General features: G+C 37.1%; 1 protein-coding gene across 4 annotated transcripts in view; it reads left to right on the top strand.

Annotated features, from left to right (window-relative positions):
* The window catches only part of ANO10 (anoctamin 10), a 129,803-nt gene that overhangs the window by 84,329 nt on the left and 31,547 nt on the right, over positions 1-13,927 (top strand). For all 4 annotated transcript variants that reach the window (XM_083870695.1, XM_083870697.1, XM_083870698.1 and 1 more), the window contains one exon: positions 4,164-4,280. In XM_083870695.1, coding sequence (XP_083726821.1) covers positions 4,164-4,280 — 117 coding nt within the window. The remainder of the gene's footprint in view (positions 1-4,163; positions 4,281-13,927) is intronic.

Consider the following 13,927-nt stretch of genomic DNA (forward strand, 5'->3'; position numbering starts at 1 on the left):
CACCTTGCTTCAGAGTATGGACTGGTTCTAGGCTGGACTAGGTCCAGACTTCTGCTTTTAATTGGAAGTTTTGATGAATAGTAATTATAAAATAGACTTTTGATGCAAAATTTTATTAATTGTCTCCCCAAGCTGATGTTTGGCAGGCACTTTATCAGCTAACCAACAACACAGCTACTGCTTGTGTTCTTCTTTTCTTTTTTTTTTCTTCAGCTGAGTAAGTTTTGTCAGGAATTGCTGTGGTAAAACCACTATAGAAATCAAATTAGCTGTTCATAATTTCAGGAATTTAACCCTTATTTGCAATATCTGTTTTACAGGAGGTGAGGTTGGGGACCCACTGCTGCAAAACACAGCTGCTGCTTCTGCTCTTGTAGGTGGCTTTGCAGAACAGAATAGTTCTGACTCGCCAAGCACCTGGCACAGGACCACAAGAGTTTGATGGCACTGCATTTATTGGGGGAAGAGATTCAGTGCTGTTTGTGCTTGGCACACTGCAAAATAAGAGGAGACTTTGCTGTTGGCATTGGAGAGCTTACAGCTTGTGGGAATGTTACTCTGGGTTTTTGCTCTCAGTGGAATAGTCCTCTTGTAATCATGAAGGGCATGTTCTTGGAAACAAAACTGCTTTTTAAAGGTTGCAGCTAGAAATAATGGTTGGGTTTGCAACCTGATTTCAACAGAAAAAAAACAAACCAAAACAAACAAACAAAAAAACCCCAAACCAAAAACCAACTCTTAAGAAGAAATTTTTAATATTTAACAAATACATTTACACTTGTAAAAACTTTAGTATTTTGGTTTTATAATGTATTCATATTAGCATTAATGCAATGAAAGCAGATCTTGGTGTCTTCTAGTGATCTATGCTATACTCCTAAGATATTTATTTTTAAAAGCCGGTGTCTGCTTTTTGTGGATCTGACTTGCAGGAGTTCTACTAAACAAGATTGAGAAATCAGTATGGGAACGTGACTGATACAATGAGCTTAACTACTCAACTCCCTACCTTTTCCTTCAATTTCTCTTGAATAACTACTTACATTTTCTTTGTTGAGTTATAATTTCAAAGCAAAATGTAAACTGTTAATAAAACAGTTCCATTTATTTTCAAGATGTTTCATGGATCACATGATCCAGATTCATAATTTCTGCCTTGACAGTTTTATTACACTGTTCCAAATTTGCAAATAAGAGCAGCTGGAAAATTATCCAGGGGAGGCTGTTTATCCGATGTCTTTTTTCAGGTTCATGGGAGTTATGAGGTGGGCTTGAACTCAGTTTGCAGTCTGTTAAGTCCAAGATGTTTTCTGAAGTCACAGGTCTTGCACACAGGGACATCCCCCACAGTTTGGGCACTTTATGACTGGTGAAGCTTTGTTTTTCATTGGAGGGAAAAGAACGTTAAAAAGCCATTCAGAGGAGTAAACCAAAGGTCTGCCTAACCCTGTAATTTTTTTAATCTTTTTTTTTTTTTTTTAAACAATGGCCCTTAGTGGATGCCTAGGAAAGACATGACAGTGGGGCAAACAAAACTAGTGACTTCCCATATCTGTACTCCAACTTTTAATCCCTCTCTGGCTTGAAGACTGAGACAGAGAGCCTGCATTCATGTTTAAGATTGTATCCTTGCATTTGTTGGCTGAGTTGTGCTGGCATGAAAACTAGTTTCTGACAAGCATCTAGTTAGTTAATGCTGCAACAGAACTCGTCACATAGTGGAGCAATTAAAACAGCTTGCCTTTCTAAATTTATTTGAAAAGGTACAATTGTTTCCAAGATTACTGCAGTATTTTTGTTGGGTTTTGTTTTGGTTTCCTTGGATGTGTCTTATATTCCTTCTTCACCTGTATCAAAAATGGGAAAACTTAGTCAGGCTCTATCCTCCATAATACTACTTATATTTCCTTGAAATTATTTGTTGTATTTTCTTAAAAGCTGTTTGAATTTGGAACTACTTTGAAGTCTCTGTGTAGAGTTACTTGCTTGGCTTATGTTTTTAAAACTCCTCAAGAGGCAGTGCTTGAATAATTATAGTTGCAGACTTTGATTTTCATTCCTTAATACGATTTTAAAAATACTTTTTTTTGGTTGCTGACCAATGTGAGATGAACCCCAGCACTAAGGACTTTAGGCATCTAGAAATGACATTGTGTGATGCTGAGTTTCTTTTTAACTGCCCATGGTAACTTTTCAAATAAATATCCTTCTCCAGATGCCTCAAGTTTTGTTAATTCTGTCCTAAGCATAAGATTTCAGCCCAATTCTGTTATTTAGTTTTGAGTAATTCCCAATTTGATATCTTGTTTTTTACATTTACATACCAAAATTCTGTGGATTTGTTAACTCCCCTTCAACCTGTGATCACTATCGACTCTGTTCTGCGTAGGAGTATTGTTTGTCTTGTTCAATTGTTGTCTTCAACATTTTACCTTTTTCCATTTAAGAGATTCCTCCAAAGCTGACTCTGATATATGTTTTATTGCTGTATTTTTCTAGCATAAACCAATGTTATTTGCTGTCATTTTTCATTTTGGAGGAAAAATTTCTTAGTAGCAGACAGTATCAACTAGAGAGGGAGAAGAAAATCTAAATGAGTGATGGAATGTTGTGCTGTTGATGTATTTTTTTTAATAATGTGGTACTAACCATTGCATTACACAGCAATCAATGCCAATTGATTCATTAATCTTTTAGTCTTTGTTTTTTCATGGTGTCAATTTTCAGCCTTCCTTTCACCCCCATAAAGAAACTATTATTCCTTGTAATGCTTGTTTCCTAGACCTACTATGTTTCTGCAATACATTTTTAAAAGTATTTTAATGTATGGTTCTTTGTCATTCTTCTATTATTATAATCTGACTTTTTACTTTAACTCATATATTAGCTTGTTTTAGAGTTTCACCACAGCTCGTGTGAAGTCTGTAGTGTTTTTGTTAGCTTCTTGCTTGTGTAATACCAGAATATGAAGGATTTTTGGTCTGTTATGTTGTTACTTGTGTGCCCAAGTCCATCAAGCTCACACAGTTCAGCAAAATGGTATTTCAGAGAGGAGCACTGCTCTGCTTTATTTTTTATTTAAAAAATCAGGGGAATTTGGGAAGTAGCTTGGATGTGCCATCTAAATGTAAGCACCTCCATGAGTATCATCATGGCAGTGTAAGCACCTGCTTGAAGTTAAGCACATATATTTGGGTGTTGCCTTATCTTGGTCAGGGTTTTCTCAGCTAGGAGCAAGTTCCTCCTTACAAATATGCAGCATACTGTCAGCTCAGGTTTTGATAAAAGAAGATTTATTATTTAGATTGTAGTTGACACGAATGAAGAAACAAAACTACTGACTTGACAGCTGGCATTTGGTTTTGTGAGATAATGCATATTTACAGTGAAATTTAAAGACTTCTCAGTGACTTAGTTCAACAGAACATCATTACTGTTTTCTCTTAAATGAGATTATAAAGTTTTGCAATAAAATATGACTAATTTGACATCTTAAACGTGGAATGTTTCTCCATTTCCTGAAAAGTTTCTGTTCATGAGCGAGCCACTTCTTTAAGGATTATATTTTTTTTAGTTTTGTTCTCTTCTGATGGTCTCAGGAATGTTTTTGCATTTTAGTAGCTTCTCTAATGCAGAAATTCTGTGTTTGTTCATATCTTTTACAATAGTGTGTTTCATTTGTATCAAGCATACATATATGTGTGCAGTCACATATGTATGTTATAATTTTATCTGATATATATTTGTGTGTATGTGTATATATATATATACACACATGTAAAAAGTTCACTCTAAAGTGGTATATACTGGGTGCAGTATATAATATATTCAATTCCTATACACCAATAATATGTTCCAAAAGCTATTATTTTATCTGGAATCACAAATACAAAATTCAGTTAGAATGTTACAGTATACAATGAAAATGGGATTACTATGAAAATGAGGCAGACTATCTGAGTTCAGATTCAAATTATGAATGACTGCAAACAGAAAAAATATGCAGTTGCTGAGGCCTAATGTGGTTATAGTAAGCTGTGTTTTACGTGTCCCAAGAAATCATTGTTTATACCTCTATTACTAAAATTTAGAAATATTATTCTGTTTTCTCCATGCTTCAAACTCTATAAAACAACATCTTTCTTTTTCCTTTTTTTCCACAGCACTTGCTACTAGCAGTAAAGTTTATCATGGCATTTGTAATTCCTGATAAACCAAGAGATATCCAGATGAAACTCGCCAAATTGGAATTTGAATCTTTAGAGGCTCTCAAACAACAGGTAAGAGCATTTCAGATGCAGCTTCATTTTCTCTTAATCCATCATTGCTTAAGAAGTGGAGCAGAGAGTTTTAACCTATTTATCTGTCCTTTCAACACACCAGTGTATGCAAATCCACACCAGGAAAATGACCTGCCCCTTCGGACAGCTTGAAATTCCTGGTGTGACTGGTAACATAGCACCTTGTAATGTCTGTTGTCCTTGTATGTGCAAACATACTTTGTTTTTATATTGTTAAAGGACATTGGGCTCTATGAAACCTCATTTCATCCCCTGGAGGTGTCTGTTATTACAACACCAGAATTTCTTTCATTTCTGAAATACCATCACAAGTAAACAGTTAACTTGGCTCTAGTATTAATCAGAAATTGTAAACAGTTTAAACATGTTTGAAATAATTCTGTTGAGAAGTATATACATGTGAGGAAATAGTAATATTGCCTTATTTTAGTGTCCATACAGTATTCTCATTCTATTGTGTAAAAAGGTATATTCTACAATATACTTAACAAACATTCCAAAGCAATTTAGGAAAATGAGGAACTAGATTCTTTTAATGAAAAATTCTGTTTTAACCAATGATTCTGTAGAGTCAGTGATGGAGATCACAAGAGATGGAAGAGTTGCATGGGATTAGCTTCAGTAGGATAGAGAGATTCTACAGAGCTGGTTTTGCAATGGTGGCATTCTTGAGGAGTTTCTGACTGTACAGTGCTAGATGAGATTTCTAAGCTATCTTACATATCAGAAAGCAAACTAAGAATAAGAACTCCAGCATTGAGCTGCAGAGACTGGTTTCCCGATTCGTTGTTATTTCAAATATTTTCACACTGTAGAGCATGGTTTTACATGAACGTGTTCTTTCTGTGCTCAACGTGCACATGTGTAAACTCCTCTATACTATTTATTGTGTGTGTAAAATGGGAGGTTACTTTTTAAAGCATCTACTCTAGCTGCATGTGACAAAATGATCTCTCGATTCTGAACAACGTGAGTCTATAAACAATACACTGCCTTTTGTAGTTAAAATCCCACAGTTTTGTGTGATACTAGAACATCACTATTGAGGTCGTCTTTCTTAGTTGGCCATAACAAAATCCAAATTACAGTCGTACCTAATGCCTGATAGTTTTGTTTTGCTTTTCTCTAGTAGGTTGATGTGAAGTTACCAGGAGGTGCCCAAGGATCTTACGGGGTTTTTAGATAATATTAAAAGAAACAGGACTACATTTCTGATTCAGCTGTTCTTTCTCTGTTTTAATTTTGTAGACAGGCAAAACTAGGTCACCCACTGGAACGTTAAGGTCAAGTGAATATAGTCACCTTTGGTTCCAGTGTTCCAGCTGGAATATATACAGAGTCTATTTCAATATGAGTGTGCATGTAATAGTTAGGTCTTCATCTCCTATCCTAGCATCTGTGCATTCGTGCAGTAATATATGCCTGATTCCCAGTTTTTCAGGGTTGCTTCATTAATTCAGTAGCAAAAAGTTAGTCGGAATTCCAGCAAAAACCAGAAGCCTGGCCTAGTTCTCACCTATGCCTTCAGACTTCCTAAAGGATCTAGGAAGAGTATTGGCTGAGTTTCAAATGCCTTGATAAGTAGTTTAAACACAAGTATATGGCATCACCTTTTTAGATTTCCTGTGATTGGTACTGTGCTATGTATGCCACAGACATGGGGATATTTGGGCTTTTTTCCTTGATCTTTAGTGGTTTTTTGAGTGAAAAGTATCTGTATTTAAAAGTAGTACATTGGCACTGCAAAAAGATACCAAAATCAGAAGAACATTTTCTATTCGTGTTACTGAGAGAGTAGGCATGGTAATTCATGCTGAATATCTTACTTTCAAGCAAAAAATAAGAACAAAATCCCCCAAAGCACGTATTTAAAACAACAGGCATAAATATCTGGGGTAAATATGTTGTGGGATCACATGTTATGGAGAAACTGGTTTGTATATTTTGTGCAAGTATGCATCACATTCCTCTCTTGATGCTCTCCAGACATGCATTCCATTGTGTTTTACCATGTAATCTTTTTGAGTACTGCTGTCTTGGGATGCAGCTATTAGAAGGGTATTAACAATGCCATGCTGTAAACCTCTGAGATGCCAAAACAGATTAATAGGCTCTGTATACAGTGCTTGGAGAGAAGATCTCCTAATACAGCTGCTTTGAACAGTTGTATTGATTATGCTCGGGATCCTTAACTTTTGGCAGTGGGAGTACTTTTACATTTTCATTAATGCTAAGCTAATTGCTTTTTAACGTGGTGCAGTGGGACTGTAACTATTCTGTTTTCAAATCCATTTGAAGACTTGAGTGTCTACTTAAAAGGGATTTTAGGAAATAGAGTGTCTCAGCTTTCTAATAGAGATGAATAGTCATCATTAGAGCTTGTTTAAAAACCCCTTCTATATGGTGAAAAATGCCATTAAAAAGGAAGTTATTTTATATTGGAGTGTCAGTCTTGTTTTGAAGTTCTCAGACTTGAGGAAAAATTTTAAAACTTGAATAGTTTGTGTTAAGACCATCAAAAAGGGTAGACTGTTGAATGGGTTAAATAATGTGATTTATTTTGAAAAATACTTTGTTATGATACAGTCCTAGTATCATAACAGACAAAGTAGTTAATCTTTCTGAATCCAAATCGGGGGATATGCTACAGCTGTAGATTTTGCTTCAAATTTCCCTGGTATCCTTCAATGTAAAGAATGATAGAGGAGGCTGGTTAGACTCTATTTTTGGGGGGAGCTGGGGCAGAGAAGAAATTACTGTGAACTTTATCATAGAGGACCAAAGAGATTATGGATCAAGATTCTTGGAAGAGGAGCAGGAGCAACTCCTTTCACACTCCCTAAAGTGTTGTCAGGTTCTTTGTTGCCTGGAGGGAAGCCTGGATAATGGGCTACTAGAAGTGGGTATTCTCTGCTGCCACAGTGATGGGCCCTTTCCTGGTGAGCATCAGGATTCTTCCTGGGGAAGGAGCCACTTGGTAAAGTGGAGTGAGGTGCCCGAGGCTCTCCTTGCATCTGCTCTGTTGGATATACTTGCTGCAAGTGCAGAAGCATGCCATGCTCTTCAGTCTAGTTCTTATTTTAGGGAAGACTGAGTATAGATGTTCCTGCAGGCAGCATAGGAACAGTCAGGTAATTCTCCAGTGGCTCAGGAATTAGCACTTCATACATTGTACATGGAAATAATGATGTACAACTTGTGTGAGGTCACTATTTAGCTTTTCAGGGCAGTGATGGTAAAAGCTTCAGCTTTTACTAATAAATACTTCAGCTTCTGTATAGATCAAAGCTTAATGAAGAGACAAAAAGCCCTCATGGTTGAAGTAGGGTCAGTCCTATATCCTTATAAAAGGTCTAAATTCCAGAAATACTAGACAACCACAGATGAAACAGCATAATTTTCATTTTATGGGACTAGATCACAGTCATGTTTTCAGGTATTAGGAGATCTCCCCAGTGTTGCCTTCTTCCAGCTGAGGGAAGCATCAAATAAATACCTTTTTTCTGCACTGAAACTAGACCCAGGCAAAAGATAGCCCAGTTGGGGAAAAGTAATTATTCATGCAGTTATTTTCAGATCATGAAATACAAATATTAACAATCCAACAACAACTCCAAGATGTTGTATAACTAACAGATATTTTTCAAGGAAGGATAAAGTGTTAAATGATGGAGAAATGGTCTACCTTTTCACAAAGTGCAGCTGCTTACACAGCATCAATACGAGCTCTGAAAACACAAGCTCATTGATATTAAAATGCTCATTGTTTTTTGTGGGACTTTTGCATTAACAGATATGAATTATATAAATTAGGTAAAGATATTTTCCTTACAGTGTCTCCTGCACGAATGTCTGAGCAAAATAAGCATAGCCCTGATTGCAACAATAGAGAAATATATTTTTGTGCAAGAATTGGCATTTTCAGAGTAACTATAGAGGAGAAAAACTGTCCTTAAGCTGGAGCAAAAAATGCCGATATGGAGGATTTTTTGCTCTCTGCATCCTTTTCCCAATTTCATCCCTATGCTCTTGCTTCCTTCCTTAGTGTTCTAGCCATCAGTGGGCAGTATCTTTTAACAGGAATGCCTTTTCCTTCCGATATGTGAAGCCTTTCAGCGCTTCCTCTGAAGAAGCCTGTCCATCTGTTAGGTATCTGGTGTCCATCTGTAAATATTCCACCAGAAAGCGACTCTAGACAGATAAAAGGCTCATGAGTAAAGGGCCCAGTCATCTGATTGACAGCTGTCACCGTTCCTCGGCTGGCAGTAATGAAAAGGGTCAGGCTTAGTGAACACCAGCCATGAAAAGATGCCTCCTTTATCCTCCCTGGTGTATTTCTGTTCAGAGAGTGATAAAGCAATGCAGTTAAGACCTTTTGCTCTTTCATACAGTATCTCCCTTGGCAGTTGTACCATCCATATGCCACTGCTTAATGGCAGTAGTATAGTCTGGATATCCATAAACAATTACTTCAGTTGCTTTAGAGTGAAGTCTAGGTGTTTGTAAGTCAGTACTGTTCCTTCCTAATGATTTCCAGCAGAACAGCAAGTTTTTTTAAGCAACAGTAGGTGCAACACTCACTAGGATTTCTCCAGCAATTTCAGCTGTTTCCTGAAAACGGGTCTTGTGTCTCAGTTCCCTCTCAAGGAAGTGCAGGATATTAGGAATGCTGTGACTGATCTCTGCATCATCATTGCTGACCAGAGACTTCTTCAAAACATGACCGTGTGTTAACAGGCTTCTTTTTGAAAAGGATAGTGAGACAATGACAGAAAGAGGCAGGTGTCTGTTCACCTAGGTGCAGTCATATGCAAAGTTTAAACCCTCCCTTCCTTCTGCAGGTATTTTGGTGTGTGAAAGTTGCTGTTCTTCGTGAAAACCTTCTGATTCAAGTAATTTCAGTGCCTTATCATTGCAATTCACCACACTGCAGCAGCTTTAATAATGGCAAAGCTTTCCGGTGTCTGACTGCAATTGCTGAAGTTTGCCATTTCCCCTGGGAATAGTACCCACTAGCACTAATCATGTCCTTTCCAGAAGGAATACACTGTGCTGGCTGTGCTGTTACTGTGTAGTCTCTCTGAGAACAGCTTTCTGTAGCTCGGATCAAAACAGAAGTATTGCTAACTTACGGGTCTTCTGTACTGTGTGACATTTGTGCATTCTCCTTGCACCTCTTCAAGCTGTTTTTGTTGCAGAGATTTTCTAGCACTAGAAATGCTGCACTATATACTAGCATATAGCATGTCTCAAAATATGACTGTGGATGTGATGGGCTGAGAGCTGCTTGACTTATCAGTGAGCCTCAGAAATGACCCTTTTTGTGGGGGAAGGAAGAGAACAGGATCTTTGTTTTTAACTGCCTAACACTGGAAGAGCGTAAGTCATTATTTCTTAACATCCTGTTTATTTGTCAAGCAAAATGGGAACCAAAGACAGTTTTTTTGTGAGTCTGAAGCAAACTTGGTGGATTTCTGCCTTATTTGATGCTAAAATTGCCAGAATTTAGAGGGACTGTAGTTTCAGGACTGCCCTCAAACACTGCTGAAGCTTGTTCCACGCTTGCTGGCAAAGCTGAACAAGCACAAGGCTGCAATCAGGAGGAAGAGCAAGTAGCTGACATGAAAAGATTTCCTTCAAATAATCTAAGATTTGCAAAGCAGAGCCTATAGGAAAGGCTGATGAAACTTGAGCTCAAACACTGAATTTAGGTTAAAACAGAATGTGAGCAAATAAACTACTTGCTTTATGTTTTGACACCACCCTCCCCCCAAAAAAATCCTTAAAAATAACATTGTTTCTAAAGAAAAAAAAAAAACCAAAGCCTCATTTTTTTCTGAAAAAATATGAGTGTGCACATTTTTTCATAGGCTCTACAGGTTTGTGTAATCAGATATAACTCACAGCTAGTGTTAAAATAGAACCATTGCTAATTGTTGTTGGTTGCTGTAAGTTTTTTTAAGAGGCCAGACCTGTTACTTCCACTTCACAAATGCAATTTTTTTCCTGGTGAATAGGCAGAACTAGACTTTCTTACATGTCAGTACAACATTTGCATATGTTTGGTAGCAGCAGGTAAGATTCATTATATTTTCATAACAGTTTTTTAAGCATAGAAAGACTTGCACCCAGTCATAGAACAGACTGTGCTCAAACATAGTTTTGACAGGGTATTTTAAACATGAATCCCTTTGATCCTGGAGCTTACTTGAGAGTATGGTAATGAAAATTTCTTTCAATAGAAAAGTGTTAGAAAAAAAATAATAAAAATTTGTGGTCCTTTAAGAAAAGAAAAGTAAAATCAAGTCTGGGAAGGAGATTTGTGTCTCCTCTTTTGCTGCTTTTCAGCTGGAGATGAGATGACAAGTCTGTCTCGTTGGGAATAAGTTAAACATTTAGCTATGGGATCCTTGAGACCTAACAGTATAAATATAAACTTTTAAATAGGTATAATGAGATGGTAGATGATACTTTTACATGCTCTTAATGGGAACAGAAAAAAAATAATGCACCAACTTTCCAGCAGATGTAACTTTCTTTTTCAACAACCCATTTGTCCTCCGTGGCTGTTGCTAGGGCATCATGTTGTGTTTCCATAACAGCTGAGTCTCTCTGAAAAGATAATCCATTTTAGGTTTTTTCAAATCCTGACCTAGAGCCTGCTGGTGGAATGAACATCAGTCAGTTCAGTATCTCTTTTTACCTGATGTCCCAGGTCACTGACAAGAGGTGATCTCAATAAGGAAACCTGGAGTAAGGGGATAGGATAAAAACTAGGTTAAAATTGTTCCTACTCTAGCTGCAGCTACTTGAGGCTTTCATATGTTTCAGAACCTAGAGGGGATCCCCATTATGTGTGTACTAGTTTGAATGCAAGGCAAGAGGCTATTCCACTTCCCATACAAATGAGGGTAAAGTGCACAGTGAGATTTGATCTCAAGACCTCTGCTCACAGCTTTTTACAGGGCATTCATGTGTCTATAGTTACAGACTTCTAAATGTGGTTGTACCTGTTACTGAGAAGGTGAAGGACTAGAGTGAGAAGTAGAAATTAAATCTCTTCTCATGTTAAAATTCCATCAAAAGAAAAGAATCCTGTGGGGTTACACTTACCCTGCTTTGATAATGGAATTGTCTTTAGAGAACTGAATAGAATTTGATGATAAAAAATACAGTATTTGTTGCAAGCGGCTCTGGATTCCTACACATCTATTGCATTTTAAATATGCTTTTTCCTATGCCACCTCAAAAGATCCCAGAGAGAACAATGGACTTCAAGAAGAAATGCTAGTTTATTTCAAATAATTAAACTTGACTTCTCTGTGAGGAGAAGACAATAAGGAGGATGCATCTCAGTTTTTTGGAGGTTATGATTTCAGCCAAATTTTAGATGTTTAACTATTACTGATTATACCCCTACCACCCCTCCTCCCAAGGAGATTTGTCATCCTGCCTACAGGAAGAGCTCTTTCTGAGATGTAATTGGAGACCAAAGAGCAGGAACTCACAGAATTTCTGAAAAAGAGGAAAGATTTAAAAGTGGATTCATGTCTGCATGTTGATAGTGATGACACTTGTACCACAACTGTGTCTTTGCACGCTGCACAGCCTGAGAATGGTGATTCTACTACTGAACAAGTCTTCATTCAGTATGATATGTTGCCTACCAAGCCACTGGCCTTTTGTTCATCTTTGATTTTGAAAAAAAATCTCTATGCCTCCTGTTGCTGCCTTGAATACTCATGCTTTCTGTGGTATGAGAAATAGCACTCAGATATATATATATCTACCATTTCAGTGGAACTCATGGCAAATGGTCAAATTCTTGCCATATTGATTAAATTTTATTCCAAAATGAGATGTTAATTGCTTGTCTAGATAACATAAAGAGAAAAATAAGTAATTAATTGTGTGTACATTTTGTTTAAATTCAACAGTGCATGTTAATACTTAATTGTGTTATATATACATAACTGTAGCACATGCTTTTGGTGTGTTGAATGTGCAAATGTTGTGTGCAAATCCTTGTGCAAATGTTTTTTCACACTTTCCTCACAGATAACTTTGTAAAGGTGGTTTCATTGACTGCTGCATCTGGCACTTTCCAATATCTAATTCTGTACCTTCTCCCAGCATCTAAAGACCTGATATTGTTGAAAATGTATTGAGAGGGTGATTTTAAAAAGGTAAAAATTGTTACTTTTCTCCACTGTGTATTATTTTCTCTGTTTTTCAATTTATGGTGTTGACCTGAACGTGTAAGTTAGAGGTGCTATTTTAATGGGAGGCCACAGGTTACTTGGTAATCACAGGTCTGTACAGACAAACGAGGTATAAGCAATGTTACCAGTGTATATAAATACAGAACATTTTCACTTAATTCAGAAGAGACCCCAAAATCTCTTAATACAGTCAAGGACTGTGTTGCAAAGTAAGAGAGGAGACGCTACTGACACTTTCATCTGTCCCTTACTGAATCCATGCTCAGCACCATCTTTCCTTATACTTTCTGTTACAACTGTGGCTTGAGCTTTAATCTCATCAGGGATCTCTTATTGCAAAAACCACTCCTTTGACTGTCGCAGAGTGAACCCTATCCTGCATGGCTTGGATCCCTGTCACACAAGCAATAGCTCTCCCAACTACTGCTCTGTACCAGTAACATCCACTAAGATGATTTTTTTTTCTACAGACCCGTCTTAAAGCATTAACTTCCCTCACCCTCTTGTCTAGTTGGAGTTCAGGATAGATGGAATGGTTGCTCTTCCTTCTCCAAAACTAGGCAAAGACTGCATTGCAAAGATTGCATTTCAGTCTTTGAATGCCTCTGTCTCTTGAAGTGTCAGTCTGGGGACACCTGCCTGGCAGGTAGTGCAAGTGATTGACTCTTAGTCAAATTACTGTTCCCTAGGAGTCACTGACTTCCCACAAGCTGGACAACATATGGCAACTTTTGAATTTTGGCTTGGGGTTTTTCTGCCGCTCATAATTTTTTAGAACAAATTATCAATTCATATTTCATTTATGGTCTTGTAATTTATGCATATTATTTGGCAATCCAGTTTTGTCTACTTGTCCTTTTTGCTGCTTCTCAAAATTTGTGATAATTCAAAAATTTGAACATAGTCAAATTTGTGCTGAGGAAAACCTTCCAGGTGAACAGATGGATATGAAGCAGCTTGGTCCAGCGAAGGTGGTTTTATTTGTTTTAACTCCATTTTATTAGAAGGCTTCTGCAAACTCTACATATGCTCATCCATGTCAGCTGAAAAAAAATCGTGTCTGATGTAGGTATCTCTGTTGTATCAGACACCACCTACTTGTTCATAGAGAATTAGCAAGTATGTGTTCTGTGTCAGTACCTGTTTTATAAGACTTGCTGTATCCATGATATAAGGAATTTTGCTATAATCTCTTAAATTATTTTGCCCTTTACCAGTATGCAGGCTGACACCTAGACTGTATTTGAACACGTTCTTTAAGAGTTTGTGATTTCATAGAATTATAGACTGGTGTAGTTTGAAGGGACAGATAGAAGTCATCCAGTCCACATCCCCATGTTGAGCTAGTTGGTATAACTGAAGCTCCTTGTGGACTAGGAAAGGTCATATTTTTAAAATAAACAC

Source organism: Zosterops lateralis, assembly GCF_965231275.1.
Source record: "Zosterops lateralis genome assembly, chromosome: 1".
NCBI classification, from domain to species: Eukaryota; Metazoa; Chordata; class Aves; order Passeriformes; family Zosteropidae; genus Zosterops; species Zosterops lateralis.